The sequence below is a fragment of the Rattus norvegicus genome, chromosome 9, assembly GCF_036323735.1.
Source record: "Rattus norvegicus strain BN/NHsdMcwi chromosome 9, GRCr8, whole genome shotgun sequence".
Taxonomy (NCBI): Eukaryota; Metazoa; Chordata; class Mammalia; order Rodentia; family Muridae; genus Rattus; species Rattus norvegicus.
This window is the reverse complement of record NC_086027.1, coordinates 113,856,493-113,883,821: the sequence shown is the minus strand read 5'-3', so window position 1 is coordinate 113,883,821 and position 27,329 is coordinate 113,856,493. Positions and strand designations below refer to the sequence as shown.

The following is a 27,329-nucleotide window of genomic DNA, read 5'->3' as shown; positions in this document are numbered from 1 at the left end:
ACTGGGTAATTAGATGAAAAGAGCAGACCACCTCAGTTCAGGAGGCTGGGCTGGCTTCTGTGTACACACTTGGGGCGTCCTCTGACCTCTGATGGCCTCACGGATAATATTCAAAATTTAAGACTGGCATCGGTATCTTAGACAAATCCAGGCAAGTTTCTTAATGCTGAAGACTGACTTCCACTAGTGAGGGAAAAAGAAAATTAAAAAGACAAACAAACAAACAAAAAAACCTAGCTTGGTTCCTGGGTTCCTCCTGCTTGGTTCCTGGGTTCCTCCCTGCCTGGAGTTTTGCTTGAATGTTCTGGGACAATCAGACAAGCAGGCTGCTCCTTGTTAACATATTAATCATGCCCTCCATTTATTTGGACTTTTCACAAGGTACTCATAGAGTACTTTGGCTGGTTCTGAAAATGCTGTCAGCAATCATACTTTTTGCTGTGTGCTCACGGCCCGGCCGGGGACAGTGGGATCTACATCCTGGTATCCTGTGTCGTGGTCCAGTGTTAGGATAGGAAGGGCTTATTCATTCTGCTCTGCTCTCCACTGCTATTTTCTTTTCGTTTTTTTTCCAGTTTGAAAGGTTCTAAATTTTATTACTGGATACTCTAATTCAGACACACAAGCAAGTCTCCAGGTTAAAAATGTTGAAATCCATCTGGTCAGACTGATCGATGATCCCACCGGTATAAACCCTCAGTCTTGCCGTTGTGTGACTCCTTACAGACCCAGCCTCGTCTCCTCCAGTGTCTTCTCTTAGAGTTGTACCTGATTTTGTTACCAGTTTTCATTCGAATCCATTGAGGAACAGGACGATTTTGCTTTTGTTTCTTTGCCAGGAATCACTCGATTCTGAAAGTCTTGTGAGAAGACATGGCGAGAATCTGAATCAGGCGCAGTGTGCACAATGGCGGAGGAAAGGAGAAGAGTGTTATTTTCTTAGAATCATTTTTATTTAAAAATGAGGGCAGAGGTCTCCTTGGGAGGAGTTGATTTCTTAAAGAGAGATCACTGAGGTTTTTGGTTTGGGGGGAGGTGCTGTAGATGGAAGCCTTGTCCCATGTGTACTAAGTGAAGACTCGGCCCTGGGAACACTCCCAGCCTCTGAAGTTTGAGGAGATTTTTAGTTTCAGGCTGACATTACTGTTTGTTCCATTTGGCTGGCTGGCTGCCAGGTGCTCAGCAGCATGGCCTGTGGGGTGGGGGTGGGGAGGATGGTGTGGGCAGGAACCAGCGTCTTAGCAGCTGGAGGGTCATCTCCTTGCTCCTAGCCCTGTCCCCTCCCCTTTTCTTGGTGGGGGTATCAGCATGGCTGGCCTTGGTTATTCTCTCCCTATATTCTGCTTTCCATAGACATTCTTTATTCAGCCTGGAAAAGACCAGGATGCTAATCTTACTTAGGTGGCAAGATGTTGTGGTCCGGGAGAGTGGCCACTCAGCTTCTGGCTGGACTGTCACTTGGTAAACAATAGTAGCAGTCCCTGGGCCTGCTCTACCACAGCTGGTCCTCTCGCACAGAACATTTCCATTGTCCCAAAGGAAATGAGGCGCGTTATTTCTATATGACAAAAAGCAGCAGTTCTGCCTCAGACTCCCAGCAGAGGAGAATATTGCAACAGTAACCAAAGGACTGTTTGTGCTCCCACTGGGTCTGTTTACACCGAGTCATTTGAGGGAGAAATAGTTACTGATCTGAGCTTCTGGTTGTTGTTTTTTTTTTTTTTTTTTAAGTTCACACACACAGTGATGGACGGATTTTGTTATGTCCCGTTTCCACATATATGCGGTTAATCTGTGAGTAAGAGAGACGGGAGACTTGAATATAATTGTTAGTATGATCTGTTTAGGCTTTTGGTTAATTGTACCAAGAAATCCTACCTTTGCTTTTTTGGGGATAAAGTTGTTGTTTTACTCACCTGCACGCATGACACCCGTACATCTTCCAATTTGATTTCTGTTAAAAGATTTGACTCGTTATCTGTGTAGCAAAGGGGAACTGTTGGACAGCTTCACACAACTTCAAGAATCCATTTTATATGAAATAGTTTTAAAGTATAGTTAATGGGCATCAGGGTGGCTTAGTAGACAATGACAGTTGCCAAACCCGAGTCTGCATCCACCTGGTGCATGGGGGAGAACCAATTTCTGAAAGTTAATTCTCTGACTTCCTTATGCGTGTGTGATGTGTGCCTCCCCACTTCCATGAATGAGTACAATGTGATACAGTTTTTACAGATCAACATATGTCATACAAATGTAAAGACTGTTTTATTTGTTTGTTTTGTTGTTTTTGGAGACAGGGTTTCTCTATACAGTCCTTGGCTACCCTGGAACTCACCTTGTAGACCAGGAGCAAACTCCTTAAGGGCTGGGATTAAAGGCATGTGCCACTACAGCCCAGCTAAAAACTAGGTTTTTTTCAATCAGACAATGACCTACCATTTAAATAATTCAAAAAGTCTAATGTTTAAAAACAAAAACAAAACAACAAAACTATTAAGCACAGTTTTTTGCCCTTATCATTCCTGTGTATAAAAGGCCATCGGGCTGGAGAGATGTCTCAGTAGTTAAGAGCACGAACCTAGGCATTGTTACCAGCAGCCACATCAAACAGTTAGTTCATCACAACTTTTAAGGATTTCTTCTTTCTGTCCTGAAGGAAACTGCACACACCTGGTTCATATTCGTATAGGCACACACACAAAAATAATTTTTTGTTTGTTTTTGGTTTGTTGGGTTTTGTTTGCTTCCTTCCTTTCTTCCTTCCTTCCTTCTTTCTCTCTTTCTTTCTTTCTTTCTTTCTTTCTTTCTTTCTTTCTTTCTTTCTTTCTTTCTTTCTTTCTTTCTTTGGAGACAGGGTTTCTCTGTGTAGCCCTGGCTGTTTTGGAACTCAAAGTAGACCAGGCTGCCCTCGAACTCAAGAGATCCACCTCCCTCTGCCTCCCAGGTGCTGGGATTAAAGGCTTTCACCACCACTGCCTGGCTGAGAAAACTTTAAAAAGGAAAGAAAGAAACTTATGTGTGTGAGAGACATCAGAATTTTCTACTTTACTTACTATATCAAAATTGTATCTGCTGGGAACACTGCATGTTCTGCTTTGTTTGATTTTCTTGATTTTTAAGGATCAGGAACTGTCTTCTGAAATTTAGCATATCCTCAGTAAGTTATTGTAATGTAGTGTTAGTCTGAAACTCACAATCCACCGTGGCCTTAGTCCAAATAACAGTGCTTTTTGTGTTGCAAGGAACTGTGGACATCTTAGGTGGTTATTAATTTGCCTCTGTAGCATCTGACTTTCTCTAGACCTGAAGATCACACTTTTCAAGGCTGTGAAGAGAGTTGAAACACCAGCTCCTTTGAAGCAGCCCTGCTGTGGAAGCAAGGCTATGGAGCTCTCAGGGTCCTGGTATTTGAAAGGAGAATAGTCACTGGCCACCCACCACAATGTTCTCTGGAGCTCCAGTTGCTCTGATGGGTGTACACCATCCACTCTCAGGCTCTGCTAGGCAACTTTTCTCAGTTTACATGGATGTTGGGCTTTTAAAGCACAATTGATGGATGTTGGGCTTTTAAAGCACAATGGTAGGTTTGTTACTGTTCCGTCTGCCCTGCTAACAGCTATTTGCTGTATTTATTAGAAGCTTGAGTGTCTGTGCAGCAGACAACCATGTTTGCAGTCTAGCTTCCTTTATTAGCTCTGAGACTCTGGATAGATTATGGGGTCTGGCCTCAGTTTGGTTTGACTCTAAACAGGGAGGTTTATTTTAGGGTTATCATTGAGAGTCAAGTGCATAATATAGGATGCCTTCTGTTTGAGAAATTTATCTAAAATATGAGGTTATAGAAACAGTGTTTGGAAATGAGAATAATTCTGGTCTTCTCTGGTTTTCTTTTCAGTTCTACTAATACTGTTGGTGATTATTTGTGCCCAGAATAAGATTATCTGCTTATGTAAGGCCTGTTCAGTGGTTTGGATATGTCAACATAAAAACCACCACTTCCATCTTTTTTTTTTTTTTTTTTTTGGTTCTTTTTTTCGGAGCTGGGGACCGAACCCAGGGCCTTGTGCTTGCTAGGCAAGCGCTCTACCACTGAGCCAAATCCCCAGCCCCGACAATTCCATCTCAAAGGGAATAAGAAATAGTTTATTCTGGAGTCATTTTGAGTGACTGTGGCCCAGGAATGCAGATTTAGGTCACCCCAAATTCCATGTTCCCATGTGAAAGCAGTTTCATGGGGTTTTTACAGTCTTACAGAACACAGAAAGTCATGTCAGGGCAACTTTAAAATGCATTAGTGGGTACAGCGGAGAGGCAGGTACAGCAAACTCTCGGATTCCTGGAACCCAGTTGTTCTGCTAAGTTAATAGCTTTTAGGAGATTTTTATTTATTATCATGAGGTGTTAGCTTAGATACAGAGTGGGTCGAGGAGGTGGGTTCCAGAAGGCTAACACTAGCCCAAGATAAAGTTCTGGCACTTGTCAGTCTCTGCAGACAGACCCCCTCAAGTTGAGTTTTGTTCACAGACAGACACAGCTTCTTTTCAGAGATTTCCCTTCACTGAGGTAAAGGTGCATCTAAAACTGGTTTTAGCTGGTTATGGTTATTTAGCAGCAGGGTGGGTGAGGTTCCTGTGTTGTAGTGTGTGAAAGCTAGGGAGCGTATTTATAGCTGAGAACTGTATTTTCTACTTTCTTACATATACAAAACTGGTAATTCCAGATACTAATTCTTTGGCCTGTTTTTTTTTTTTTTTGTTTGTTGTTTTGGTTTTTTGGAGACTGGAGCTCTGTATGTAGACCAGACTGGCCTGGAACTCAGAGATCCACCTGCCTCTTCTCTTCCTCTCGAGTGCTGAGATTAATGGTGTGTGCCACCCAGTCAGCAGAGAAGTTTAGACTTATAGTGATGTTTTCAATGTTACCACAGAACATTCTGTAAGAGGGTGAGGTTTTCTTTGTATGGTGTGTGTGTGTGTGTGTGTGTACTGCATGCGTGTGTTCAGGCAGTCGTACACATGTATGTGTGTGCCTGTAGATGCCCGAGGCTGACTGTCACCCTTTTCTGACAGTCTGTTATTGAACCCAGAACTCACCAATTTCGTTAGATTAGCTGGCCAGCAAACCTCAGGGATCCAGTTGGGGAGGATACCAAACAGTTTAGGAGGATACTGCAAGCTAGGCTTGGGGGGATGGGCTCTCATATTATCTGTGCTCTAAAACCATTGTGTGTAGCTAAGGTTGCAGAGCCATCTTCCTCCTCCTAGTGCCCACCAGGACTTCCTCCTGGGCTTCCTTTGCGTCATCTTTAGCCGTGGTAACCTTCAGGATATTTCCCTTCCATCCAGGATCCTGTCAAGCTAGGCTCAGAGGTTGGGAAATGTTGTTTCTTATTGTAAGTAAATCCTCACCTTTAAGAACAAATCAGGATTAGGGAGGGTGGTGGGAACCCCAAGAAGCCTGGAACAAACTGAACAGCAGGGCGAAAGAGGGCTGGCTATATAGGGTGTTCTGGTGTGGGTGAGAGAGTTTCTTATTTTTCTTGAGCCCTCAGTGTTAATTGAACAAAACAAACAGGAATAACTGAGCACTTCTTACTCTGTAGGCATTTGAGTCACCACCAGTTATTAAACAAATTATGAAACATTCTAGAATGCTTTCTTCGATATTCTTCCTATGTAGCTCCTTTTCAAAATAATTCATGATACTTTGCTAGGCTATATATTCTGTATTCTGCAGCAGCATTTACTGGTTTGGGTAAGTTTCTTTTTTTTTTTTTTTTTTCCGGAGCTGGGGACTGAACCTAGGGCCTTGCGGTTGCTAGGCAAGCGCTCTACCACTGAGCTAAATCCCCAACCCCCGGTTTGGGTAAGTTTCTTAAATAGACTGCAAGCTTGGAGCAGAAGTTTGAGGTCCCCCTGCCTTGATGATTTGGTCTTTTGTATGGGTTGATGATATTTCTGTATAGTCATTCCACAAATATATATATATATATATATATATATATATATATTTTTTTTTTTTTTTTTTTTTTTTTTTTTTTTTTTTTTGAGAGTCCCTGTGTGCCTTGTGCTGCCCTGGGTACACAGACAAGGCTTCAGGCCTTCACAGCTTACTTTAAGTGTAGGTTGAAGAACATGAAAAAAATGCACAAATAACACTAAATGGTGATAGGAAGAGACAGATAGACAGACAGACAGATAGACAGACAGACCGACAGACCCTGAGCTGGTCAGGGAGTCCCAACTCAGGAACTTTACACATTCCAGGAGGGAAGAAAAGCAGGTGAGGGCTACAGGCCGGGAGGAGCCCTGGGAAGGGATGGTAGGCGGAATTCTGAGAAAGAAAAAGTCCTGAAGGGTTTTGGTAGTGGGTGGAGCCGTCTAATTTGCATACGAAAGGTTAACTCTGCTGGTAGAGATTTGGACTGCGGAAGGATTTGGAAGCCTGCGGGGAAGCTTAGAGCCTTAGGAGGATATGCTTATGCTCGGGATTGAGGCCGAAACCTGAATCGGAATTGGGCTTTGGGAGCCGGGGAGGAGAGTCACCCACTGAGACAATAATTGAGCTTCCTGGAGTGTGGGCTGTAGGGCTGGAGGGAAGCAGGGAGCCGGAGCGAAGCCTCAGTTAAGGAAATGGTTTTATCTGCAATTCTATAATCAAACGTACCTTCTTTCTCAGTTCCTTGGACTGGGGCTGATTTTATAGACAGAGAAAGACTGTAGAAAGCAGTAACAAAGAACAAAGCAGACTGTTTCAAAGTTACTCTCCCCGAGAGGCAGGACCAAGGAGACTGAACCAGAGAAAAATAGATTAGGTATCAGGCTACCTCTGGTTACTCTCCTCCCGGAGATGTTTAAAGCGGGGTGGGGGGTAGGGTGGGATTTCGTTACCATGGCGTTGAAACTGGCCTGTTTGGGACTTTTGGCTATCAGCTCTCTCTTGATTTCTTTTTTTTTTTTTTTCTCAGAAGGTCACATGACAACAGTTTTGTCTGTTGGTATGGAAAACTTAGTTTGATTTCATTTTGATATTCAGGCTGATCTGTGTAGGGGCCTAAGGCTCAGTGTAGAACACTGGACTCTGATTTTGCATGACATTTTTGCATTTAGAGACTGCTCATCTTCGTAGTAAAGATGGGGGGTCTGGGAAAGGCAGGAGAAGAGATGGGGGGGGGGACCCAAACTCAGTGTGTGCTTGAAATAATGGAAAATGTTTCTAATTGGAATCACTCAGTGCTGACATTTGTATCGTGGAATAGGCCTTTAGAGATATTTGCAGGCTTGTGGTAATTTCAGGGCAATCAACAGTTATTACCCTACTAAAGTTTATGTCCTTCGGAGGAGGGAGGTCTGTCTGGTTCCTCCTGGTCCCTAAATTGTGCCTTTGGCTTGAATTTGGCTTAATTATTTGCAGAGCAGATTTCCATATGGATGGATGGATGGATGGATAGATAGATAGATAGATAGATAGATAGATAGATAGATAGATAGATAGATAGATTCTGTGAGGAATCGAGGTGATTGAGTTTTAGAGCATCCGTTCAGAAGATGTGAATACTTGGTGACATTATCTCGTGAGGATTTCCAGCGGTTCCTTGCTGCTTCAGCCTGAATGGCCAGGAGCTGATGGGTATGTGTACATGTTTGACACACAGTGTATTGGGTGGAGTAGGGTGGGCTCTTTTCTGGAGAGAACCACATTCTTCTAGCTCTCTCCCGCTAGGCTCTGACTGACCTTCCATGTCTGGATCCCCAGGACGAGCTGGATGAACTTCGAGCAGAGATGGAGGAAATGAGAGACAGCTACCTGGAGGAGGACGGTTACCAGCTCCAGGAGCTGCGGAGAGAGCTGGACCGCGCTAACAAGAACTGCAGAATCCTGCAGTACCGACTCAGGAAGGCTGAGCAGAAAAGCCTGAAAGTGGCAGAAACAGGGCAGGTGGATGGGGAACTTATCCGAAGCCTGGAGCAGGACTTGAAGGTGAGTGAGACCTGTCCCTCGGCATCCCGTTTGTTGCGGTATAATATTAAAAAAGGCGTGCAACCTTGTCCCCAAGAGTTCCCACTCTGCGAGGTTCCTTGAGCTCTTGCTGTTTCTCTCTCAGCTGCTTTCACCCACTGTCCCCTGGGTGGGTTATCACCACGCCTGTTAGCATCGAATTCCGTGGGCCCTTGCTATCGTGGCCCCACACCACGCTAGCCCCAAGCATACTGTAGCCTAGCATGGCTTCCTGTCACAGTCTCTGTTCACACTCCCAAGGATTTAGTAAAATTATAACAGACTAATAACCCAGCAACCAGATTTATGTGTTAAACACTCAGTGTACAATATATCCACACAATTAACTTACGACTGATAAGGATATAAACCGCCCACCTAATAGGATACAGTTTGCTCATCTAGACACACAAACTCCTATATACATCCATCCCTTAAGAACATTCATAACAACCTGTATCTACGTAAGGATGCACGGTGAGGGTCGGTCACGTCTTTGCTTCTCCCTCGGCTCTCTCCTCACTCCAGTCTCCTTCTCTAAAACTTGTCTCCCACCCATCCTAACTTCTTGTCCAATGACAGGCCTTGTTCTATCCTGTACCTGCCTTCACCAGCACAATGATATCAACCTACAATCGTCAGACGGTAACTCCACACATCCACCCAACACCGTTTTGCTACTGCTCTTGCAGAGGACCCACATCCACACGGTGGTTTACAACCCATCACATCCACACAACCCACCCGTAACTCCATTTCCATAACACACCAGGACCTCTTCTGGTCTCAGCGGGCACCAGAAGTGAACGTGGTGTGTAGACATCTATGTAGGCAAAATACCTCTGCTCATGAAATAGAATGAATCTTAAAGGGCGTGAGGAAGAGTGAGAATCCCTAGTTGAAGTGACTGAGAAGAAATCCCAGACTCTGCCCCCCCCCACCCAGTGTGGCCTGCAGAGACTCGATTGTCCCATCGCTCATGTAGGTGTGGAATATACAGGACGCCCTCTGGGTTGTGAGAGCGGGAGATCTCCTCTGGCTTTCCATAGAGCAGGAATAATCTTTGCAGTTCTCAGCTGTCGGCTGCTAACAGAGTGTCAGTGTAAGAAAAGGGTGATTTATAGTTCTCCTACAGTCTTTCCTCATTCACGTTTAGAAAACTAAGGGGCTGGAGAGGGGCTGGAGAGGAGGCGCAGCCGTGAACAGCACTGGCTCCTCTTGCAGAGGACCGAGGTTTCATTCCAAGCACTAACCTGGTGGTTGGTTCACAGCCATCTACAACTTCATGGGTACTGCATACAAAACACACAGGCAAAATGCTCATGTACACAAAATAAAATAAAGAAAATTAAGAAGACAGTGAAAGTTAATTGCTTTGAATCTTGCGGGATTTTAACCTCGCTAGAGGCACAGAGTGTGCAGTAGATGTTTACTATTGATTCGTTTGACAGAGAGCATGTGAGTGCAAGGAGAATCGGCATTCCTGGGTTTTTGGTCAGCTAGACACAAGCTAGACTCTCCTGAGGAGAGGGACCTAGTTGAGAAAGTGCTCCACACGACAGAGAAGCCTGTAGGACATTTGATTGATGGTTGATGGGAGAGAACCCCGCCCATTCTGGGCAGTGCCATCCCTGAACAGATGGTCCAGGGTGGGATGGGTAGGATGTCGGTTGGGGTGGCGGGGTGACGTAAGAAAGCAGGCTGCCATAAGAAAGCAGGCTGCCATAAGAAAGCAGGCTGCCATAAGAAAGCAGGCTGCCATAAGAAAGCAGGCTGCCATAAGAAAGCAGGCTGCCATAAGAAAGCAGGCTGCCATAAGAAAGCAGGCTGCCGGCTGCTGGCAACCTCTGTGAAAAAGTCAGTAAGCAACACTGCCCAGTCACAGGGAACTGTAAGGTTTATTTAACCCTTCCCTTCCCAAGTTACTTTTGGTCTCGGTGTTTTATAACAGCACTAGAGACAACTAGCTAAGACAGGATTCTTTATTCAAAGATCTTGGTCTGAAAGGAATTCAGATTTTGGAGCATTTCAGACGTTGGGTTTTTGGATCAGAGACGTTCAACATGTAGTCCTTTCTTTCCTTAAATATAGGTCTGTCCCATATTTCCTGAATTTTTTGCTACGTCTCAGCTACTCAATGATTCTGCCTTTGAGGCCGTCTATTATTCCCTTGGCATCCCCCAGATTTCATATCCTGATGTGATCCCCGTGTGTCCGATGCAGGTAGCCAAAGATGTGTCTGTCAGATTACACCACGAACTTGAGACGGTGGAGGAGAAGCGAGCCAAAGCCGAGGACGACAACGAAACGCTCCGGCAGCACATGATCGAAGTGGAGATATCCAGACAGGCCCTCCAGAACGAGCTGGAGAGGCTGCGGGAGGTAAAGCAGAGACACAGGGACAGTGCTTTCTCAGGCTTGTTGGGAATTATGGGTTCCTCACACCTCATTTTTGTCCTGGAAGACAAACAAAAAAAAATGAGTCAACACACAGATGCAAAGAAGGTTATATAACGCAGACCGCGAATTGCTCGCAAAGCCTGAAATATTTGCTGTCTGGCCTTTTACATAAAAGGCTTTGGGACTCTGGTCTAGATTCACGTCTTACTTCTGTTCAAACGAACAGGCCGCCAATCCTTTCAGTATGTCTGGGTGCAGTGTAGTATTTCAAAGTACAGAATTAAACAGTAGCTTCTACACACACCATTCCCTCTTCCAATCTTTTCTTCCAATGAGCTGGGGGGTATATTTTTTCGTTTGTCCCTCAAAACTCTGTTAACGGATGGGTGTGGGTGCCTTTTAACCCCGAGCCCTTGGGAGTCTGAGGCAGGTAAATCTATATGAGTTCAAGGGTAGTCTGATCTTCGTAGTCAGTCCCTGAACATCCAAGGCTACGTAGACCCTGTCTCAAAACAACAGCAAAAAGCCCTTTTTGTAGGTAAGTGCGACACATCCACACTCACTTGCACACACATGTCTATACACCATTCAGCCAATAGGATTCAAGCACAGATATCTATATATAGAGGTAGAGATCTTCTAAAGTTACACTGATTATTCTAGCAAAGCAGTCTAGAAGAAAAAATACCACTTCGTTCACATATGGCACCGTGAATCCTGACTTGACTTCCTCTCCGACTTGGTTATTTATAAGAGCGAAGCAGTTTCCTTGGAAAGCACCCCGCGCATACTGATGCCCTGCAGAAGTCCTGGGGAAGGCAGGTTCCAGCTGGCATATGACTCGCTGACAGCCCCGTGCAGCAGCAGGCCATGTCTTCTGGGTACCTTTCTTGTTTTGTTCCGGTCATTCGTTCCCATCCAAATGTCCCCGCATCAATCACACTTTGTTCAGGCCAGATCCTGTGCTCTGGGGCTGAAGGCATAAATGGGCATTACCTCGGGGCACCCGGGAGTCTGTGTAGCAGAATTACAAACCACAGCAAAGCTACGATGCTGTCACCTCTTGTGTCCCCCACCGCCTTTGCTCGTGGCCGTACTGGCTCAAGAAAGTACCGTTTCTTGTCTCTCACGTGTCCGATTCTGCTAATGCTCCTTCCTCTGAAGTGTGAGCGCCATTGAGCCGGTGCAGGGTTTGTCGGTTTGTCTGTCTGGTTCACTGTGTGGTTCATCCATCCTTGTGCCTGGATTGATTGGACACATGCCATGTGAGGGAACCAACTCATGATAATACCATGTGTGGTAGTCAGTCTGTTGGCCTCGGGATGAGAAGTCGCCAGGGCTCTACAGTCCAGGAGGGTAGCTGCTGAAAGCCCTTTCCTCATGAAGAGCATGCGCCTTAACTGCTGCCTGGATTCACCCCCAGCTGAGGGGGTTTACCTGCTAGTCAGGAATCTCTTGCCTCATTCACTATCCCTGCGACCTTTTACTGTCTGCTATTCCTTCGGTCTAAGTTTTCCAAAACCGTGATGTGTTTTACAGGCCAAGCCCCAGCAGTGTGCATAGAAGATAATTCAGAAGTATAGTTTATAAGATTGGTCTGGATAGATGTTTTGGTTTTACAGAGTAGCTATCCATGTTCTAGTTTGTATACATGCATGTAACACACATACACACATACATGCACACATATGTACATAGTGATATGAGGAGACTCTAGGAGCCCCACACAAATGGAAGTCCATAGACACTCAAGAATCTATGAGCACATCTGCACACTTGAAATAATTTCTAAACTATTCATAATGTCTAATACAACATAGTCACTATATAAATTGTTGTGTTGTTTAGGGATTAATCTTAAAAATCTAGTCTATGTAATCATATTTACAGGAATGTATTTTATATCCCTGGTTGGTTGAATCTATAGGTGTGGAACGCAAGGATACAGAAGACTGATAACATACATATCTTTTTTTTTTAATAATTGGATTTTTAATTTGCATTTTAAATGTTATCCCCTTTCCCGGTGTCTCCTCCAGAAGCCCCCTATCCCATCCCCCCTTCCCCTGCTTCTTTAAGTGTGCTCTCCCACCCACTCACCCACACCCTCCTGCTTCCCCACCCTCACATTCCCCTACACTAGGCATTGAGCCTTGACAGGACCAAGGGCCTCTCTCACATGATGCCCAACAAGGCCCTCCTCTGCTACATATGCAGATGGAGCCATAGGTCCATCCTGTGTTCTCTTGGGATGGTGGTTTGGTCTCTGGGAGCTCTGGTTGGTTGATATTGTTGTTGTTCTTATGGGATTACAAACCCCTTCAGCTCCTTCAGTCCTTACTCTAACTCCTCCATTGGGACCCCATTCTCAGTTCAGTGGTTGGCTGTGAGCATCCGCCTCTGTGTTTGTCATGCTCTGGCAGAGCCTCTCAGGAGACAGCTATATCAGGCTCCTGTTAGCACGCACTTCTTGGCATTGGCAGTATTGTCTGGGTTTGGTGACTGTGTATGGGATGGATCCCCAGGTGTGGCAGTCTCCGGATGGCCTTTCAGTCCCTGTTTCACACTGTCTCCATATTTCCTCCTCTGAGAATTTTTTCCTTTTCTTTTTTTTTTTCGGAGCTGGGGACCGAACCCAGGGCCTTGCGCTTCCTAGGCAAGCGCTCTACCACTGAGCTAAATCCCCAACCCCTCCTCTGAGAATTTTTGCTCCCCCTTAGATACCGCTCTTGAGCAAGGGAAGAGTCCATGTATGTTTAAATGGATTGTGTAAGACTTGGGATCTCTTGGGAGGAAGAAGTAATTCCTGTTGCTTTTTGACTTTAAAGGGAAGGTCAGAGGAAGCAGGGGTCATCTTGGAACCAGATACTGACTCAGGTAGATGTGAGGGGTGATGTGGAGAGATCAGCCTCCCACCCCGCATGGGTTAAAATAATACAGAGGGATGACTCAGTTGGGATAGAATAAATTTTCTCCCCCGTGCAGTCAGTCAGGTATGATGATATTTTTATACTAAACGATTAAGGTATTGTATAACATACAGGAGTCTCAGGAGAGTCAGACAGTGGCAGAGGGTGCTGGACGTAGGGTCCCAAGGAGGTGGGGCTTGCCAGCCGGTGCCTCCGTGGATGGATTATTTTCATGAAAGCTGAAAAATGCGCAGTTGAGCTCTGTGAGCTTAGCTCTCTGTTCTTCATCCCTGACATTTTGTTAATGGATGCACAGTGACCTGAAGCTGCAAGGGCGTTCCCTTCTAAAATAACAGAGTCCTTGTGTGGAACCGACCGCCTGGCCCACTTGGTCCTTCCGTAGAGTCCCGAGGTTTTCATAGTTCAGGCGCCTGGTAGACAACACCTTCCCATCACTATCAGCCCACTTCTGCCTCTCCTAGGTCTGCAGTTCCCCAGGGCTTTGGGCAGCAACAATGTTACTCTTTGCCTCCACCTTCAATGATCTGCCACCAGCTTTGGAGTCTGTTCTGCTTTTTCAGTGATGATTGGCTTTGCAACATTTTTGTTATCAGGCGATGCTTTCCAGTCCTTATGGGAAAGAAGGTCGAGCTGTCTGTAATTGCCTTGGGTATGTTTTGGAACCAGACAGAGGTGGTTGGTGTGAATACACTAGGACAGTTGGTTTTACGTGAGTTTTAACCTCCGTCGATTGGTTTTCTTTCTCCTCCGTCGATTGGTTTTCTTTCTTTTGTCGTACTTGCCCAATACTTTGGCTGAAGATGTGGGCTGACTATGTACATTAAAATGTATGCATGATCTCCAGCCATTTTTTCCCCCTTTACATCCCAGAGTTCTGACAGCGTCCTCTTAGTCTTAAACAAACTTGCCCAGGCTCTCAGTTGTTTGACTTTTTAGGGTGGCACAAGGGACCAGCACTACCTGGCCTTCACTTTTTCTGTCTCTCTGCCCTTCTTCTCCACCCACTATGCAGAATTCAGATGCGGAAAGGGTTGTACAGGGTGATAAAGCCCCCCCACCCCATGTTGTGTTTTATAAAAAAGAAAAGGAAGCCAGGAATATGTTTGGTAGAGGCAAGGTATGGTGCCAGTGATTTGGGGGGGGGGTGGCCTAGTTGGGGGTCCCTCTTCAGACCCATGCTGAGGCATCCCTTCCCCCTGAGGAACCAGCCACAGGACAATATTGTATAGAATAGCGTTTATTTAGGGCATGGGGTGGGGAGTTGAGGGAGTAGAGACAGAGAAAGGAGGGAGTTGGGAGGGTGGGAGAGGTAAAGGGTTGGGGAGGGGTGGGGGAAGGGGAGAGAAAAAGGGAGGGAGGGGCTGGCCATGAACACATGGAGAGAGGAAGAGAGGAGGGGGTAAGCAGCCCCTTTTATACTGAGACAGGCATACCAGGCTATTGCCAGGTAACTGTGGGACAGAGCCTAGAAGGAATGCTAACACCTCCGCCCCCCAACTCTTTAAATAAAATCAGGTGTGTTATGAGACACCCACTTTCTCCATTGAAAGGTTGAAAGGCAAGAGTCTTCCTGTTGTTTTCCCCGAACCCAGACCCTTTGCCCTGAGTTGAAGCAGTTGTTCTTCTGAACTCCCCAGTGTTATTTCTTCTCAGCTCTTGGAACAGTATCTCAGAAAGTGAAAATGGGTAGCCGTAGCTTAGCCTCCACTTTCTGCCATAGCCCTTCTCCCAAGTTTTTGAATACAGTTGTGTAGTAGACACAGCGAATAACTGGCCAAATTAACCGGCCATTAGAAGGGACCGAGGCATGCTGTCCCACTGGATCAGTACTGTCGGTTGTTAAAAGACAAACTGAATGTCAGTCCATTGGTCTCTGTTGTGATCTTGAGATTTGGGATGGTTTCTGTTTCATAAAATGAAGGATGCCTCCCAGCAGACCAGTTTGTAGAGTAGAAACAGGGAAAGAGAAAACTAGGGAAGACGCCTGATGGGCGTTGTACTGGTTACTGTCCTGTGAGGGCTCACATCAACTGTAGGAAATGTCTGGATTGTGGATTTGTCTGTTCCGTCTCTCCTGGTTTCTCTGAGGGTCAGGTAAGTATGTAGTTGGCGTGTGGTGTGTGGAAGTTCACCTGGAGAATTTTACTGGGGTTTTCTGGTTCGACGAGCCTGCTGCAGAAGTTCAGTTTAAAAACTCACCCCATGTTTTGTTTAATAGAAGCCACAAGCTTCTGCACCGCCTTCCTGACTCTGGGTGTGATGTCGGTTCTGGGTCTGTGCTTAGTAAATGAGTGGTCTGATATTTCAAGTCTGGGTGGAGATTTTCATATAATTCCACTTGAGTGAAGTTTTAAAACTTGGTCGGCAACCTGGAGCAGGGAGAACATTTTATTATAGTCTCTCTGTACAGATGTAAAGGTTTGATGGAATCCTGTTTCTCCGTCGATGGGGTTTCCTATATGTTCTGCTTGGTCATAAGTGATTTACAGCCTGTTGGTGTATTGCTGCAATTTTAAAAAGTGGATTCAGTTAATTAATTACGTTGTTTGAAGGTTTTTTCTATACTTTATAATAAGGTCTGTACTAGAAGGTTCTGTATGTCAACTTGACACAAGCTGGAGTTATCACAGAGAAAGGAGCCTCCCTTGAGGAGATGTCTCCATGAGACCCAGCTGTAAGGCATTTTCTCAACTAGTGATCAAGGCGGGAGGACAGCCCATTGTGGGTGGTGCCATTCCTGGGCTGCTGGTCTTGGGTTCTATAAGAGAGCAAGCTGAGCAAGCCAGGGGAAGCAAGCCAGTAAGTAACATCCCTCCATGGCCTCTGCATCAGCTCCTGCTTCCTGTCCTGACTTCCTTTGGTGATGAACAGCCATGTGAATGTGTAAGCTGAATAAACTCTTTCCTCCCCAACTTGCTTCTTCTTGGTCATGATGTTCATGCAGGAATAGAAATCCTGAGTAAGAGAAGGTCTTACTATAATTTTATATCAACTTTTGTGTCAAAGTTTTATATCAACTTTTATATCAAAGTTTGTGTCAAACTTTGACTTATGTATTTTAAAGCTATAGTTTAATATGCATTTAGGTTTTCCGGCTATGGTGGCAAACGCCTTTAATCCCAGCAGAGGCCGGTGGATCTCTAAGTTCCAGGCTAGCCTGCCCTACAGAGTGAATTCCAGGACAGTCAGGGCTAGACAGAGAAACCCCATACCAAACCAAACAACCAAACAGAAAAAAGAGCAAGAACTTTTTGTGACAAATTCTCATCATTTGGCAATGAATTCTTTATTCTAATTTACTGGTTACTGCTATAAGGTCTCAACCTTTCTTTCTTTTTCTTCTTTTTTTTTAAAGCTTTATTTATTATTATATAATAAATAAAGACACTGTAGCTGTCTTCAGACACACCAGAAGAGGGCATCGGTTACCCATTAAAGATGGTTGTGAGCCACCATGTGGGTGCTGGGAATTGAACTCAGGACCTCTGGAAGAGCACTCAGTGCTCTTAACCGCTGAGCCATCTCTCTAGCCGGGTCTCAAACTTTCTTACCCCTAATAAATGTATTTCATTGGCATTTGCCTGGGAGTTTTTTTGTGGGCCTTTTAGTTTCTGAATTTCTATGATTTTAGATTATTTTTTATGAACCAGAATATAGGTATATTTTTTGAAATGATATCTGAGCAGTGCTTTCGAAGCAATGAATTTAATCCATTTGTGTCATTGTGGCTATTCGTAAATGTGTCCATTTATCTCAGTTGTTACATTTTGTGTTCTTTGTTTCCCATGCCTTTGTTTTTGTTTCTGAAATGTCGCCTTTTCTTTGACTTTTGAATTCTCCTGTTTTCCCTCTTAGCTGGGACACTGTATGTTCTGTCTCTGTTAGTTTGACTCAGATATTTCGTGTGGACCTTTGCTTTGAAGTTTAAAATTATTATGCCTGTTTCTTTTCTGAGTAGCACACACACCTTTTAAAGAGCCAATCAACCCTTCTTTCCTGTTATTGTTGATAGCGCTTCAGCTTCCTCCTTTAGAGGTCAGTTCTCCTTGTTGACTTATTTACAAGCAATGCTTGTTTTCATTAAAGTTTTCAATGTGGTCCCTCCCTCCCTCCCTCCCTCCCTCCCTCCCTCCCTCCCTCCCTCCCTTCCTTCCTCCCTTCCTTCCTTCCTTCTTTTTCTTTTTTCATTCTAGCATGTGATGTGTAAATGTTTGTGTGTGGGTTCATCTACATGTATGTATACCTACATGTGGAGATCAGAAGCCAATGCTTAGATATCTCTCCATCTTTTCTTGAGACAGGTTTTCTCACTAACCCTGGAGCTTACTGAGTGAGTTAGATGGGCTGACCAGCAGGCCTCAGGAATCCTTCTCCTTTCTAGGGCTGGGACTGCAGCATGTGCCATGGTACCCAGCATTCTTATTTTGTTTTGCTTAGTTTTTATTGTTTCAGGTTTTGAAACAGAAACTCTCTGCATAACCTTGGCTATCTTGTAACTCATTATGTAGACCAGGCTGGCCCCAAACTCACAGAGATCTGCCTACCTCTGTTTTCCTCAGGGCTGACTTTAATTTTTTTTTTTTAAATGTGGATGATGGGATCAGAACTTGGGTCCCCATGTTCGCACGGCAAGCACTTGACACTTGACCTAGTTAGTGAGTCCTCTTAAGCATCTTCTTTTCTCCTTCTGTTCCCTTCCCACTGACCTGCTACTGTAGCTGTTAGGAGTTCTGATTAGTAAATAAAGACAGAAAGTGCTTTTGTTTCACAGCCAGTGGAAAGATGTCTAGTTAGGTGTCTTTGGAGGCCGTGCCCACTCCACCTTTTTCTGTGCTGAGACTACCTGAGTTGAACCTGTTCAGGTCCTGTGCATGCTGTCACAGCCTCACTGAATAGGATCTCACTCTCCTTCCCAAGGGATTGTCCGTTTCCCTCTGTTCGAATTCCCTCAGTGCACATACCCCTGTCTCTGAGGGTCTAGTGAGTTTATATGTGCATAAGTTTTTCTTGTGTCTGGTACACACTATTTCCTTGGAGTTATCCACCACCTCTGGCTACTGCAGTCCTCCTTCTTCTTGCTCTGAATAGATCCCTGGGCTCTGAGGTGAGGCGTTGGATAAAGACCTCCCTTTTGGAACTGAGGGCTCTAACGTCTCTCACTGTACATTGTCCACTGTGGCTCTGTGTTTGTTCCCATCCATTGCAAGAAGAAACTTTTCTGATGAGGGTTGAGTGTTGCTGTGCTCCTTTAGCAGAATAATAATATCTTAGGATTTCCCTTAGGCCCCTCAGACCCATGGCCTTTGTCTCAGGTTCTTAGCCATGTTCACTGCATCAGGTATTGGTTCTATCTCATGAGTGGGCCTTAAATCCAATCCAGCAATGCTTGGCTACTCCTGTAACATTTGTGACACTGTTACACAGTAGATCTGGCAGGCAGGTTGCTGCTGTGGCCGAAGGGTTTATAGCTGAGGGTTTCTTTTCTCCTCTGGTAGCATGAAAAGTACCTTCCAGGACCGTGAGTTGTGGTCAGTAATGGAGGAGAATCTAATTGAGCGCCAGCTTATCTTCTCTATGTTGGGTGACATAAGTGTCCTCAGTAATAGGATGTTGCCTTTAATTTAGGTTGTAGAGAGCAACCAATAGCATTGCTATTCATCAGAGATAGAGCTTCAGTTCGGGCCTGTGGAAGAATGGTATGTGTGGATTGGCCATCGGAGCTGCATGTGGTGTAGGCCAGGATCATCTGTGCACTTGAAGAGATTGCTCTCCCTTCTGGGCTCCTGAATAGGATCTCACTCTCCTTCCCAAGGGATTGTCAGTTTCCCTCTGTTCGAATTCCCTCAGTGCACATACCCCTGTCTCTGAGGGTCTAGAAAATTGACCTTTGCCACACTTACCCCTAACATGCATCCTTGTTACCATCTGTCTTAGGGTCTTACTGTGAACAAACACCATGACCAAGGCAACTCTTCTAAAGGACAACATTTAATTGGGGCTGGCTCACAGGTTCAGAGGTTCATTCAGTCATCATTCAGTTCATTATCAAGATGAGAACATGGCAGCATCCAGGCAGGCATGGTGTGGGAGGAGCTGAGAGTTCTATATCTTCATCTGAAGGCTGCTATGGAAGGCTGACTTCCAGACAGCTAGGGTAAAGGTCTTAAGCCCACGTCCACAGAGACACACCGACTCCAACAAGGCTATACCTCCAAATAGTGCCACGCCCTGGGCCAAGCACATACAAACCATCACACCCTCTATTCTGGTTTTCAATTCCTTATTCATTTCTGACATTGGAGAAGTCTTCTCTCCAGCCCTGAGTTGGGCTAAATAGAAGTGTTTTGTTTACTGAGTTTTATTGAACATTTTGGCTGTGTGCTGGGAAGAAAGGTCACTGCAGCTCCACACAATGTGTTTTCTTTTCTTTTTTTTTTTTTTCTTTTCTTTTTTTCGGAGCTGGGGACCGAACCCAGGGCCTTGCGCTTGTTAGGCAAGCGCTCTACCACTGAGCTAAATCCCCAACCCCCACAATGTGTTTTCTAAACTGGATATGACCAGCAGACAGTCTCTGAGTAGCAGCCTTGGAGTTTCAACTGGTGTTCTTGTCTCTCCACTTACCACTGGGCTCTGAGTCTGCACCCCATCTCCTTCCCTTCTGTGCCACACTCAGCCACCCTCACCCCCGCCTCCCCTCACGCCGTACGCTCAGGGCTTGGTCCTCCTGTGTCTCCTGTGTCACAGATTATGCTCCCTCTGTGCTCTTTGGGCCTGTAGTCTTCTAAACTAAGACCTTATTTATGTGCCTGTCTGACAGCCAGCGAGCCTGGAAGTGCAGGTACACAGAAGTAACAAATAACTGTTGTCCTGTCGTAGCGCAGTAAAATTTCATCACTGCTGGTGTCTCCGGGCTTATGGTTCCCCTCGTAAGTGAAGGTTTGCTTGGCGGAGGTGGTAGGGGAGAGTCTTACCCTGGGCTGCTCCTTGGGACACTGGTTATGTTCCGGAGCATCATCTGTGGCTCAAAACTTAATAGATCCAGATGTGGAGACACTGCACCCACTCCCAACAGCTGCAAAGGGATAATGCAGTCTCCGGTTTCTTTCCCTGTCATCCTGTGCCTTCATGCGTGGTGTGTGTGGGAGTGGGTGGCAGGGAGACTCCAGCTAAGGTATAGGAGGGTGAAGACCTCTGGGACCTAAGTGATATACCAGTTGTATGTCCTGTTAAGTTAATAATGGGGGAGGCATAGGATGGAGAGAGGGGGGAGAAGCTTTTTCCCTAATACTAGAACTTGAAAAGAGGCAGTCTGTGGTATTAGTCAGTCTTGGGTGTCTGTCTGTCTTCTCTGTGTATCTATCTGTCTGCCCTGCCTCTCTGCCTCTGTCTGTCTGTCTGTCTTCTCTCCCCCTCTCTGTGTGTCCATCTGTCTGTCTCTTATGTGTCTGTGTATGCTGTGTACGTTGTACACAGTGTCTGGGGCCTGCAGGGAAACCACCCTTTTTCCTACTGCCCCCGTGAGCCTTTTCTGTACTTTATCCAGACAAGAGGTCACACGTTCCCAGCTGGGTAATACAGAGTTCAGAGACCCACAGGTCATTTTAACCGGCACCAGCCTCAGAAAGACATGGTATAAATATTTTTGAGTGCTTAAGCTGTAGTTAGTCGGCTGGAAGAGTGGGCCCTCGGTTCAGGAGCTGTAAATACACAAGTGTCAGTTTGCTGCTGTGAGGGTGAGAGTGGATCACAGGTCGTCGGGAAATAGTTCCTCTCTGAATCAAGGCAAACTTGTATTAAAGTCTCTGAGGCCAGAAATCGCCCTGCGACTCTCCCAGCACCCTCCTGGGGCGTGCAAGCTGGGCTGTGTGCTATGTGCAGGGTGGTTTTGTTTGCTTTTTCTCGGGAACTATGGCAGAGATTTGGGAAGGAGAGTGACTGGCCTGTTCAAGTATTTGGAATGTTCTGGTTTCTTAGGTTATGTCGGTTCGTGGCGATCGGTTGTTAATTGAGATTGTTAAAGGTCAATTTTACTAACACCTGTCTGGTTTTTATTGTGATAATGACATTGGTGGTGAGGAGAGTGGGGAAGGCAGAGCTGAGCACGTATCTGAAGGCGTGAGCTGTATGTGTCTCATCTGGGTGCGAGGCCAGATCTGTACCACGACCTACGGGAGACTTGCTGACTTTGTGCAACTCTGAAAAATAGAATATTTGAGATAATTGACTTACAGAGGATTTACCTTGATACTTAGATGTAGAGATTTCAGCCCACGGTCCTTGAGGCCTGTGAGGAAAAGAGAATGGTGAAGGGAGTCCTGGAGCAAAGCTGTTTATCTCGTGGTGGTCAATGAGCCAAGAGACAGAGACACAGATCGACATTCTAATGTCCTCTTCAAAAGTGTATCCCAGTGACCTCTCACCTCCTGAAGGTTCCAGCATTTTCCAAGAGCGTCACAGGCTCTGAACCAGATTGTCAGCACGTAGCCTTTTGTGGGGCTTTTAGAGTGTCAGACCCATTGAGGATCCAAGCCTGAAGGGTTCCTAGGAACTTGGGCCTCCCTCTTAATGCAAAGCAGGGAGGATGGTCTCCAGTCATGCTGCAGCAAAGTGGGTGGGGGCTCTCCCAAGTCCGATTCTTCTCCGCCTCCATTGCTCCCTTGAGCATCTTTATTGTAGCTAGAAGAAGCTGATCACTAGGGACCAAACTATAGGTCATCACTAGGGTAATCCCTATGGTGATGCCTCTTGAGCCAGCCTCAAAGCAGGTATGCAGGTCTAGCCTCAGGTGTTGGAGAAAGGAACCTTTGACCCATTGATGCCTCTCTATTTAATTAACTTCTACTTGTGGAGGTTTGTACCGAGCTGCTTCATAAGGAGAACGTGGAAGGAGGAAGGTTCTCTTTTTTTTTTTCGGAGTTGGGGACCGAACCAAGGGCAATCGCTCTACCACTGAGCTAAATCCCCAACCCCGGAAGGTTCTCTCTTGCCCGGGAGTTGAGTATGAGTGCCTTATCTATCACTCATGCCTCCTACTTTCCATCCAGGGCCTTGGTTTGTCCCTTCCCTTCTTGACGGCCTCGGCAGTCTTGTGCTGTGAGATTTTCCTGGAAGCATCTGGAAGATTTTCCTCAACAGAAGCTTTCTGTAACGTTCTGAACTTTAAACAGTTGTTTCCGTATGATGATGAAACTGCTAGATGATTACTGTGGAAAACCTGAGGAATGAAACTATGGGAGAAATTGCCGAGAGACCGTTGACTCTCCCCAAACCGGAAATGCGTAGTGTAGTTCTTTAGGGTAGGAATGAGGTGCAATATCGTTTCACAAATCACGTGGTTTGTTGTCACTCGGGAAGTGTTCCTTTTCCTTTGGTGCACAATGAAGAGGAGTGGAACCTGAGAACAAAGCCCATGGGCAGGGTGCATTCACAACATGGTGAGTTCCAAAAGTACCAAGGTCTCGTTGCCCAGCCCAGCTGGGATCGGACAGAGCTTTGGAAACCACAGTTGCCAGTCCTACCTTATCCGAGGCTTCGCTTCCCAATGTTTTCATTATTGTAGGCCGACTGTGGCAAACATAAAGAATGGGAACTCCAGAAACAGGCGGTGCAGGTGTTTTTATTCCAGTATGTCATCGCCATCTCTTGTCATTCTGTTAATTTGTAAATCAAACTGTCATAGGTACAATGTAGTCACGTAGAACCAGTTCTGAGTGACCCATCCTTAGCCTGTGCACAGACCATATATTGGGAATCTTTTCACACACGGAGCTGATGATGATACCTCGAGGGACCACCCTCGTGTGTGTGTGTGTGTGTGTGTGTGTGTGTGTGTGTGTGTGTGTGTGTGTGACAAACGCAGTCAGCTATGGAACATGTGTGCGCCTGTGCTTGTTTTCTTCATATACTTTTCCTATCACAACCTTTATCTCCTAAGACCTTCGGAATCTTGTGAGAAGGCAGATGGTTTGATCAACTGCATTGTCTCGGGAGAGCTGGCCGAGGAGACTGTAGGCTTTATATTCTCTCTTTGGAGATGGGAAGAAGGAGAAAGCCATTCTGTTCATCTGGCTACAGATGTGGCCATGTGGAAAGTGTGCCTACTCTGAGGCTAGTCTTATAGCGGCTTGATATGAGCTAGAGTTCTCTTGAAAGGAGGGGCACTCAATTGGAAAAATGACTCCATAAGATCTGGATGTAGGGTGTTTTCTTAATTACTGATTGATGGGGGAGAGTCCAGCCTTTGGTGTGTGGTACCATCCCTGGGCTGGTAGTCTTGGGGTCTATGAAAAAGCAAGCTAGGGGAAGCAATCCACTAAGTAACATCCCTCCATGGCCTCTGCTTCAGCTCCTATGTCCAGGTTCCTACCCTAATTTGAGTTCCTGTCTTGACTTCCTTCAGTGATGAACAATGATGTGGAAGTGTAAGCCAAATAAACCCTTTTCCTCCTCAACTTGATATTTGGTCACGGTGTTTCATCATCACAGCAATAAAAACCCTGACTAAGACACTCATCATGTGGGGCCCTCTTCCGTCTCTTAACACTGTCAAGAAAAAAGCGAAGGTCACGTGATCTTCAGTAGCCAATGATATTGGTCAACCATGCCTTCATAGCAAGGCCTCTCTAAAGTCCAGGGAAGTGCCCTGGAGGCAAGGGCGTGGCAGGCTGTGTGTCATCCCACTCCCCTCCCCCCATCCTGCTCTAGGCAGCCTTCCTTATGGCTGTGCCTGAGTTGCATCTTTTTTTAATAAATGATTAAACATGAGTGAAGTTTTCCTTTGAATTATATGAACACTACTAGCAAATAATCAGACCGTGCATGGTGAGAATGTCTTCTTCTAGCCAAGTTGGCAAAATGCTCTAGGTAGCCTGAGATCTGACTTTGGAAGTTGGTGTCCCAGAAAGGGTCAGGAAGTCTTGCACATCTTGAAGTTCTCACCTGATTCTCTCCAGCTTAAGCATCATTATTGAATTTTATTATGGCATCCCCATCTGGTCCCATCTGGTTTTGGATAGTGGGTCACTGTGAGAAAACCCCCACACATTTATCACGGAAGAGCTTGGCTTCGAGTGTGCGTTGAGAGAAAGGAAGGCACTGTGTTCCCGCCTCGTGGGCCACTACAGAGAGTTGGGTGCTGATTTTTGTGGAAATTCGAGTTTTTATTTCACTGGGAAAAAACACCCAAAATAATGATTCTAGATTGTATAGGAGTTGCATGTTGAATTCTGTAAAGAAAGCAATCAGAGTGGTTGGCCCTGTCCTGTGGTAAGGCTTGGGTATTCCAGGCTCTCCACACGCTCACAAGCATAGGCAACACTGAGTTGGAAGCCAGTCTGGTCTACAGAATGAGTTCCAGGCCAGCCAGAGTTACATAATAAGACTTTCTCAGAAAACCAAAAGAAAAAAAAAAAAACAACTAAAAAATTGACTGGGTATGTGTGTGCAGTTCTGTATCCTGGTTCTCGGTAAAACCAGGCAGGCTTGATTCTGCACTTTTATAGTGAGCGCGTTCTAGACATGATCTTCTAGGCCTGCCTTGTGTGGCTTATCTGATCCTTTATGGAACTTTTAGACTGTCACAGCTTTGCCATGTGCTGTGAATACTTGTGTCCCACCCCTGTCTGTCAGGCACTCATCAAAAACTTGTTACCTTGGCTAAAGAAACAGCCATGCCACCACCACCACCACCACCACCACCACCACCACCACCACCACCACCACCACCACCACCACCATCATCATCATCATCATTTATTTATTTATTTTTCAAAACAAGGTGACTTAGTTAGGGTTCTATTGCTGTGAACAGACACCATGACCAAGTCAACGCTTATAAAGACAACATTTAATTGGGACTGGCTCACAGGTTCAGAGGTTCAGTCCATTAACATCACGGCAGGAGGATGGCAGCATCCAGGCAGGCATGGTGCAGGAGAAGAGCTCTACATCTTCATCTGAAGGTCTTTAGGAGAAGACTGGCTTCCAGGCAGCTAGGACAAAGGTCTTAAAGCCCCCACCCACAGTGACACTCCCACTCCAACAAGGCCACACCCACTCCAACATTGCCACACCCACTCCAACAAGGCCACACCCACTCCAACCGGACCACACCTAATAGTGCCACTCCCTGGGCTGAACATATATACAAACTATCACACTGGGTTTTGACTATCCTGGAACTCACTTTGAAAACCAGGCTGCTCTAGGACATACAGAGGTCAGCCTGCCTCTGCCTCCCCAGAGCCGAGATGAAAGGCGTCTGCCACCAGTGCCCAGCGAGCCATGCCATTATTGGAAAATCTCTTCTTAAGGAATTTCTGTAAATAGATGTGCCCAGACAGTTAGTGGGGGCTGGCAATTCTTTTGAAGGTTAAGTTTGCTTTCTTTTTTTTTTTTTTTTTCTTTTTTTCGGAGCTGGGGACCGAACCCAGGACCTTGCGCTTCCTAGGTAAGCGCTCTACCACTGAGCTAAATCCCCAGCCCCTAGGTTTGCTTTCTTGATGATGCCTGTGAGTTGTGAAAGTTTCATGTTCAGGGGGAGGTAAGCAGGGCTGCTCTGCTCTCAGATTCCTGAACGTGTGTGTAGCCAAGCTCCACTACGGTTATGCAGCGAGTGCCAAGGAGGCCCTATTGGCTGGTGGGGTCTCACCCACAACATCATGGTGCCCAAGTGGCTTCTCAAGCCAGAGGCCCTTTGCATTGGCCGCATCCGACGATCATCGTGGTTCACAGACTTTCTTGGGGATTTAAGTTCCAACCACTTCTTCCTTTCCAGCCCCTTGCCCCCTTTTAACGAAAACCTCTGATAACAGAAGGGGACATTTCAAGGTTGTTACCCATTGATCTTTGAGCTTCAGAATGGAGCTTGTGAATTCTAGCAAAGTCTTATGGTTGGTTTTTAAAAGACTAATTAAAATCAGCCAGGCATGGCTGTGTATACCTTTAGTCCCAGCACTAGGGAGGCAGAGGCAGTGGACTCTCTGAATTCGGGGATAGTCTGGTCTATATATTAGAGTTCAAGGCCAGGCAGGGCTGCACAGTGAGAACCTGTGTCAGTACACTAGACTTCATGACCTGGAGATGAGCTTCAGAGGAAGAACAACCCTTTTCCTCCTTAATGTAGAAAGCTTGGTGAATTGTGCTAACCAAGGAATTCATATGGGGATGAGGGCTTTGGTTGTACCTTTTTGGGTCCCACAGCCGTTTGACTAGGCTCAGGGAATGTGGGAGATGTTGGGGTGCTCATCTGATGGTTGGCATCAGCATACAGATGCTGTTCATCTGTGGGTGCTGGTGCGAGCCTGTCGTGCAGACAAAACAGTATGGGTTTGGTAAACACTGGTCTGTGTTGATCATTTAATTCTGAGCGGCCAGGGTCAATGCTTGCAGGTTGTTTCCCATGGCATTTGGGTTCATCTCTTCAGTGGAAGGGGGGTAGACTAGGAAAGGCAAGAAGAGTGTTTGGATGACCCTTGGTGGGGGAAGGCTGGACAGTTGGGGTTCCTCTAGAGGACTGCCGCACAACCCTGGCTGTGAGGTAGACATAGACCGGACTCTTGGACATTTGCTTTGTGTTGATCCACACGAATGGCGTCACTGCTGCTTCTCCCTGCGTGAGGGAAACAGAAAGTGACGGCTGAAAAGTCTTCCTTGGATTAATCTTAGAATATAAGGAACTTGAACACTTAAAGGTGTGGTAGCCGTACGCCACAGGACCCTGTTCCTCACGCCAAGAGGTCACCAGCATCCCTGTGGGAGGAAAGAAGTGGGGGAGCCTTCTCTCCAGTGAACCCAGTCACTGCGGGGTCATGACCAAGCTATACAATTTAAAATTGTGAAGGCGCAACAAATATTTGCTGTTTCCAGAGGTCTGGATGTAGACATTTTTGGGGTCAAGGATCGGGGCTTATTTGTAAACAAATTCTGTTGGATGATCACCCAAACGTCGAAGCCCACGTGTCATGGAGCCGCGCACGGAAACGTGTACGTGTACACACG

The 27,329-nt window shown here is 45.9% G+C and overlaps 1 protein-coding gene across 12 annotated transcripts in view; it reads left to right on the top strand.

Moving 5' to 3' along the window:
* Mtcl1 (microtubule crosslinking factor 1) overlaps positions 1-27,329 on the top strand; it is a 166,276-nt gene that overhangs the window by 4,592 nt on the left and 134,355 nt on the right. For all 12 annotated transcript variants that reach the window (XR_010054610.1, XM_039084806.2, XM_039084800.2 and 9 more), the window contains exons 2-3: positions 7,759-7,983; positions 10,225-10,383. Coding sequence is in view for 11 of the 12 variants with exons in the window: in XM_039084806.2 (XP_038940734.1) it covers positions 7,759-7,983; positions 10,225-10,383 (384 nt within the window). In the remaining variant the exon portion in view is untranslated. The remainder of the gene's footprint in view (positions 1-7,758; positions 7,984-10,224; positions 10,384-27,329) is intronic.